Genomic DNA, 8,315 nt, shown 5'->3' on the forward strand with positions numbered 1-8,315 from the left:
GTGCGTGTACCTGAGCCTATTTCTCGCAGAGTCAAGCGCTGGTGCTGTATGACACATTTCTGTCGTTCCTGCCCCGGGACCCTGGACGGCTCAGTGTGCCTGGACTGCGGGACCGCGGATACGTCTACGTAAACGACGTATGTACACACGCGCCCTTACTGACACACTGATTCTGAAGAGGCCGCATCGCCTAGAAGCTTTTACGGGGTTTCGCGAACGCAGCGAAAAATGTGGATGGGGGTTAGAAACGAATGTTGCCCTTTTTCTGCGTTCTCTCTTCGTCTTTTTTTTTTCCCTATAGCTTTTATTTTGACAGCTCGCGCCCGCAATGCACGCGAATCACAGAATATGTGTGTAAGTGATTATGTAAAAAAAATATGTAAGGTTTAACGTCCCAAAACCACGTGCTACGTGACGCCACACAGGCTCATAAAAAGTGTGCCACACTCACCGCCATGGCTACAGATGGCACTAACTGAAACTCCCCGTTTAAATTCACTTTTATACGTAATAAAGTGGCTAGGACGATAGCCGCCATGGTAGCTCAGTGGTAGAACATCAAACGCGTTATTCGAAGGTCACGGGTTCGTTTCCTGCCCACGGCTAGTTATCTTTTCACCCACTTTTCTTTCTTCACATTTACATTACAATTCGGTCTAATAACTTCCCCTACAGTATCGTTTGTTAGATCACACACACACACACACACACACACACACACACACACACACACACACACACACACACACACACACACACACACACACACACACACACACACACACACACACACACATATATATATATATATATATATATATATATATATATATATATATATATATATATATATATATATATATATATATATATATATATATATATATATATATATATATATATATAGAGAGAGAGAGAGAGAGAGAGAGAGAGAGAGAGACAATATTACTGAGATCTTACATTGCTACAAAGAAAAGCTATCAGACATAATTTTAATGTAAATATGAAGATATAAAGTGATTGCAAAGATAACTTGCTGTGGGCAGGAACCGAACCTGTGACCTTCGAATTACACGTTCGATGCTCTACCAATTCCGATGCCATGGCGGCTATGCCCCCATCCACTTTATTGGGTATATATACGTGAATTAAACGTGCGAGTGTCAGTCAGCGCCACCGGTAACCAGGGCATAGAGTATGGCACACTCTTCATGAACCTGTATGGCGTCATGTCGATAGCACGTGAACCTATATTACTAGCAGGCAGCTGACTTATAGTCCCTCGTAAACAAGCTAAATGCACCAGGTCTGCCAGTACGAGACTCTCGTTGTAGCGTTGGTGCTAGCCGAGAGACAAGAGCCTTCTCCTATTAGAGACCAAGCATTGTAGAGGTCTCGGCTTGTCGGCGTGTTACCTCGACGTGACTGTCCTTCCTGAGCGGATGTGCCCCACGCAAATTGGGTAAATTCAACTCCTGGCAACCAGTCCATATTATTCATATTATGCGAAAAAAAAAGAACTATACAGCCACTTTTAGTCCAAAGTTTCTAATGTTAAAATTAAGAACTTAAAATGACCCGATGTTTCGGGTCCTTGTTGAGGGGTGACTGTTAAACTGGCTCCAAAGCTAGCGAGTTTTCTTAGTGGTGTCCCCCTCTCCTTCTTTCCGCCATTCTTGTTGCTGCGCTGTTTTTTATCCACTGGTTTAAGGTTCGTCGTTGCTGCCTAAAACATTACGTTTGTCTTAGCAGCTATGTCAAATCACCGACGAAATCTAGCAAAGCACTACAGTTTCTTATCTAAAACCAACGGAATAAACATACATCTCTACGGTGATGTCATCAATGCTACTCCTGTTTGTAACACATCTGCAAAGGATTAGCGCCTTGAAATGGGCTGTTTGGTGTGCTCCTCACTAGCCTTACTAGCGTGTACTATGCACCATTTCTTCATTCTGCTAAGTGGTGGTGCGTTAGCGTATTGGTGGTAAGTAAAGCAGTAAAAAGTGGAATTTGTTCTGTGGGGAACACCGGCGCACAGTGCATGATTTGCCTCCTCCACAGGTTTTACGTTAGTGGCACTGAACCCCCCCCCCCCTTTTTTTTTGCGCCTCGAGCCAAGCGGTTTCTTTTTTTTTTGACAAGGCCGACCGGAAGCACGTTGCGTCACCCTTGCGCCACTGTGATTATTCAAAGTCACTGGGACTCGATGAGTGACCATGCGAGACATGTAGTAGTAGAGGCTTCGCTCTAATATGTAATTTCCGTAAGTGTACCCCGTCAAGAGTGTGAGAACCGGCATGCTGTAGTGGGTTACCAATTCCAGAACTTTTTTGCATGTGAACGAAGGTATAATATAAGCCGTACTCTTGCCGTGACCGTCTGCAGGGTGTGTCAACTCATCAAATGCGGTTAACTATGAAGCTGGCGTAAGAAATAGTAAACTTGCTTTTGATTAAATGTCAACCTACAAATTATCTTCATTTAAATCAACTTATTATTTGAGTTGCTTCTTGTTTTAGCGCTACCAAGGTGTTATTTCCCGCATGGACAACGTGTTCGACATCATGGTGTCCATAAGCAAGGACCAAAGACTTTCTTTGCTGGTCGAAAGTCAAGGAAGAAATGCCTACGGCGACCTCAACGATGCGAAAGTGAGTTTATCGCTGAATTGTTGTAGATTTGTGCATATATTGCTTCCGATTTAACTACTGAGGGTTTGAAATAATTCTGTGTCCCAACTCCTGAATCATGGCGAATAATTTGTTCACCCAATATTACAGGGAATCGTTTCGAATGTGACTTTTTCTGGAATCGAGCTCACTCACTGGAACGTCACTTCCATCGACGAACGAAAGGTACTGCCAGGAAAATTTGCGACTATGCCACAGGAGACACACTGCCCTCCTGGTTTTGCTGCTTATGAGGCAAGGTTTCCATTGAAAGTGTCCCCACCACTGGACACATTCTTGAGGCTGGACCACTGGAAAAAGGCAAGAACTAATTTAACGAGAAAAAAATCATTGTCGCTTTCTGATGGGTCATCCTCGTTTGTTTCACATTTTTGTGATAGAATACAGCACAGAAAGTTATGTTGTTAGGCTGTATAATGTGCTTGCCTGAGGGCATGATGCAGTGCAAGTACACAATCTTGATGGAAGGACAGACTCACGTCGCGACTTTGCAACAGTGTCGAGTTTGTTTCATTAAGCTACATTGTGTTCTTTGCAATGAAAGCTTTAAGAATAAATACGGTAGCTAGTCTAATTGCACTTGGCATAGATTTTTGTCTTGCAACTACATGGGAGAAGTACAGTGGAGCCGTTTTCTTGAAACCTAGCGAAATCTTTACATAGCCTCCCCCCACATTCTGTGTCAGGGTTGCAGGCACAGCTGTCTTGGAAGTTGGAATCGTATCATAATAGGTTAGAAAATACTTGCGCAACACGTATTCGAGACAGAGATACGAGATAAAAGAACAATATCGTATCCAAGCTTCGGTCAGTCTGTCCAAAGTTTAAATGACGGACTTCATGAGCACCAGTACAGCATGACTATAGAACCGTTAGTGGCAATCTCGGCGCTCATTGCAAGCAATTGTTACTGTTGCCCTGAATTAAAAAAAAACTGTGACACACTAGCACGGAGCAGTAATCAAATAGCGCGAGAAATCACCGGTGACCTCTATATTGCATCGTTAATTGATGTCAGTTGCCCATCTATTTTACTATCTGACAAAGAAATTTCATATACCGCAACACGTGTGTCTTCTCCGTGCCTTAATTATTTTTTCCTTGCATCGAGGTCGTGCTACAGACAATCGAATCTAATAATCTGACAACGAGCCCACTTTAGGACTCTTGTTTACTTGGTTGACTTGACATGATTGAGCTCTTTTCGCCATGCGCACGAAGCTTACCTGTTTTTTTTTCTTCTCTGTGTACTTTTTTTTTTCTTGAATTTTTTGCATTTTTTCTGGTAAACTCCTCTTAGGTATTTATACACGTCTTTAACCAGAATTTATTATTAGCTGATAGCATCTCGTGTGGTGCGTTATTCGTTCCTCTGCTGCGACTACGTTTTCGCCACGCTCTTTGTTGGTTAGAGAAGTTCAGCCCAACTAGCCAAGAGATTCATCTTATTAGGTGACTTTACGCCTCCGCGTTCCCTGAACATCTGCCTCGTTTGGACTAGAATGCTCTTACCCTTATGTGAGTTGCGCAAGCTCGTGGAGCACCTATACATAGCCTCGGCGTGCTTAAGCATTTCCGAAATATGATCATCGAGTGCTGTAATACGATGCATGCGTGCTGTGTTTATAAACTTAAACTTACCTATCGGAGCTTAGCTGAGCATAAGACAGATGCTTGGGCTAGTTGGTGATTAGAAATCAACATGTTTGCACAGCGCAAGACTACGAGTAGTTACCACGTAACTACTCGTAGTCTTGCGCTGTGCAAATATATTGATTAGCTGAGAAAATGCAATTGCCGACTTTGCGCTTGTATGTTGTTGTTTTGTTCAACAGGCAGCACAGGCGCACGCAGTGTTCGCCTTCAGAAAGAAGGGTGGGGAGCGAGGGAACATTGCAGCGCCTCACCCCAATTAAGTGAAAATAGGTGGCAGTGTTTGCGTCTTTCAATTAAGTGACAAGGGGGCAATGCCCAACCGCCTGCACAAACACCGTACGCATGCCTATGAGTGGCAGTCTTCTCTCTTGACGCAGGGTGCAGCCTTCTTGAATGGGTTCAATCTTGGTCGATACTGGACGCCCATGGGACCTCAGAAGACGCTGTACGTACCCTTCGTGCTCTTCGAGACAGAGAATGTCCTGAACGTTATCGAGCTTGAACAAGCGCCTTGCTCGGACTACTCTACTGCCGAATTCGTGGACACACCCGAACTAAACGCAACAGTACCCCTCTTCGCTCGCGCTGCATTGCAAAAGAGCCGTGAATAAAACTTTTCAAATGAATACGGGTCATCGAACTCTTCTTTATGGCACTCTGCAACTATAGCTCTGGTAGGCGAAGACCAATTTCAGATGGACATTTATGCCTAAGTTCTTTGTGAACAGCTGCATGTACTCATATTGCAACTCGCTCTGCCCGAAACACCGAAAACTTGCTCGATATTTACGCCATATTTTGGACAAGCATAATGAAACAATGTCCAGCATGTGCACGTCAACTAAGTTATGGAGACTGGGCTAGATAAGTGCTTGTGATATTCAGCTAAAGGCCCTGATATATGAATTAGCATGTTAGCACATATACTGTGAATATAGAAATAGAAAAGTGTGCGTGTGAACGTTTTATGACAGTGTGAACTGATGCAAGCAAACTGTTCATTCACACGTTATTTCAGCTTGCTTCAGTGTGCTATCATGCTTGTGTTTTGTTTGCTGATTGTTCACTTTGGGCATCATTGTTTTTTTTTTTTTTTTGCTGCACAATCTATCAATATGGAGAAGGTGAGGTAATATGAAGCTCTACCTCTCTACAACAAAGCAGACCATAACAGAACATAGGTTGCCACCCTTTTACTACGATAGCGTTAAAGAGCTCATTTTTCAGAAATTTCGGTGTCGGAGTCGTTGGTTGTGAGTGAGCGAAAAATCACATGCGTGAGCGAAAAATCGAGAACGATGCAAATAAAATAAATATATGATAAAAGACCTTGGAGCAAAGTGAAGACCGAACCAGGGCTGTTGCGATTTGAGTGGGAATCGAATCCGGATCATTGGCCACGCCTCTGCTTGTGAAAACAGTGAAAAGAACTTTCTCTGCTTGGAAATGCAGTGAAAGTAGCCTTTATGCTTCACAAGCACACGCGTCCTGTATACATGCTTCACAATGCAACATGAAATATTGCCACCCATAGATTTGCTCAGGAGAAGTGGAACAAATATACAAATTTCATTCTGCTTTTGAATGAGGGGAAACGGAACTCAAGTTCGAATTAAAGTCGAAACATACGTTATATATATATATATATATATATATATATATATATATATATATATATATATATATATATATATATATAAGGGAAAGAAGTGTATACCTAAGGGTTCGTTTTTCCGTGTTTTAACACAATATTAATGAGATCTAAAAGACAGTAATGCCAAGGAATGTACAGGGGAAGTTATTAGAACCAATGGAATGTAAATAAGAAGAAAGAAAAGTGGATGAAAAAATAACCAGCCGTGAGCAGGAATCGAACCTACGACCTTCGAATAACGCGTTCGATGCTCTAACCACTGAACTATCACAGCGGCCTTCCCTCCATCCACTTTTTTGGGTTTATATGTGAATTTAGAAGTAGGAGTGACAGTCAGCGCCATCTATAAGCCGAACGACGAGTGTGAAAACACTCTTATGCGCATGTTTGGCGACACGTAGCACGTGAACTTATTATGAGCGGGCAGTTGATTAAATGTCCCTCTTATAAAACCTAAACACACGAGTCTGCCAGTACGAGACCCTCGTTCAATGAAATAAGGGAAAGAAGTGTATACCTAAGGGCTCGTTTTTCCGTGTTTTAACACAATATTGATGAGATCTAACAGACAGTAATGCCAAGGAATGTACAGGGGAAGTTATTAGAACCAATGGAATGTAAATAAGAATAAAGAAGAAAGAAAAGTGGATGAAAAAATAACCAGCCGTGAGCAGGACTCGAACCTACAACCTTCGAATAACTGGTTTGATGCTCGCGTTCGATGCGTTAAGCATTAAACGCGTTATTCGAAGGTCATAGGTTCGATTCCTGCTCACGGCTGGTTATTTTTTCATCCACTTTTCTTTCTTCTTTCATCCTATTTACATTCCATTGGTTCTAATAACTTCCCCTGTACTGTACATTCCTTGGCATTACTGTCTGTTAGATCTCATATATATATATATATATATATATATATATATATATATATATATATATATATATATATATATATATATATATATATATATATATATATATATATATATATATATATATATATATATATGAGGCATATGTGCAGAAGAATAAATTTGGTTGTTGCCGCAGGTTATAAATATGAAAGTAGATGCGCTTTCACATAACAACTGTTTATTCTGCCGACGTTTGGACGGGAACCCCGTCTTTTCCAAGGCACAATAATATTTACACATGTTTCGTGCCTTCTTATAGCCTGTCGAGACAGGAGAGAAGGGGTCAAAAGAAAAGTAAAAAAAAGAAATAAAGAAACAGCGACACGGGAGGAGAAACGTTAAATAATTATAGAAAATCTAGGAAAAGGAGCAAGACCAACACGGCGTAATTAGAATGGGGCAGCATCTTAACAGAGTAGGGCAGAGGTAGATGAGCGATGCCATCATTGTCAACAATACCTCCCCCGCACCCACTCTTCCCCAAGTGGGCAGTGTGCCGCCGTTCTTGTATTTCACCTTTCCGTGTAATCCGCTGGCGGCTCGTTCCTTTTTGAAGTTTAAGACAAGGTAATGGGGAGAGCTTAAGCGCTTCGAGCGCGTGCTGGTGGCGTTTGAAGGAATGAAAAAGCCGGTGATTGAGGCGCCGCCATCGAAATTCATTATATGCAATGGCTCCTTGCCAGTGAAGGAACAGAATGTGCCTTAAAAATTAAAGAAGAAAAAAAGAAAAGAAAAAAAGGGGGGGGGGGAACTGTACGACATCCGGGACAGTCACCACACAGTTGCGGCTCACTGGGAAGACATGCGCGCATGTATGAAAAAGTTAACGAAACCAGCTAGCTTTCAGCTCCTTGTCAGTGAAGGAACGGAATGTGCGTTAAAACTTAAAGAAGAAAAAAAAAAGAAAAGAAAAGCGGGGGGGGGGGGGGCGGCTGTACGACATCCGGGACCACTTATCTGTGCGTTCCAGCTGTGCGTGATGAGGCAAACCATTTCTATGTTGTCAGATGCATAGGCTAAAAGTTTTGTTAGCGGGTAATAGTATTGTCGTAATGAGACCGGACTGATTAGAGAGAAGCGTTTGCGTCTTTTAGCGGTCGTAACGCTGACAGAGTGCCTGCGTGTTCATTTATTCCGTAATTTATCGTGTTAACTTTGTACATGAAATAATATTCCCGTTGTTCCCGTTCTCTTATTGTTTGAAATAGGTTTTCTAATAGTGTATCTCTGATGTCATCAAAGCTGTGGTCTTTTAATGTGCTGTGTTTTGAAAGTGGAAGGCCTGGCAGGGATCGTACATGTGCCCGATAGTTGTTGAATCTAATTCTAAACGGAGTGTCTGTCTGGCCCACGTATTGCTTGTTACATTGCCACATTTCAGGAGCTATATGACGTTGT

General features: G+C 42.2%; 1 protein-coding gene across 2 annotated transcripts in view; it reads left to right on the forward strand.

Annotated features, from left to right (window-relative positions):
* The window catches only part of LOC119177885 (beta-galactosidase-like), an 80,442-nt gene extending 75,467 nt beyond the window's left edge, over positions 1-4,975 (forward strand). For both annotated transcript variants that reach the window (XM_075882238.1, XM_075882237.1), the window contains 4 exons: positions 30-137; positions 2,523-2,654; positions 2,784-2,993; positions 4,727-4,975. In XM_075882238.1, the coding sequence (XP_075738353.1) occupies positions 30-137; positions 2,523-2,654; positions 2,784-2,993; positions 4,727-4,960 (684 nt within the window). In that variant the 3' untranslated portion in view covers positions 4,961-4,975. The remainder of the gene's footprint in view (positions 1-29; positions 138-2,522; positions 2,655-2,783; positions 2,994-4,726) is intronic.
* Positions 4,976-8,315: the final 3,340 nt, after the last annotated feature.

The sequence above is a fragment of the Rhipicephalus microplus genome, chromosome 2 (assembly GCF_043290135.1).
Source record: "Rhipicephalus microplus isolate Deutch F79 chromosome 2, USDA_Rmic, whole genome shotgun sequence".
Lineage (NCBI taxonomy): Eukaryota > Metazoa > Arthropoda > Arachnida > Ixodida > Ixodidae > Rhipicephalus > Rhipicephalus microplus.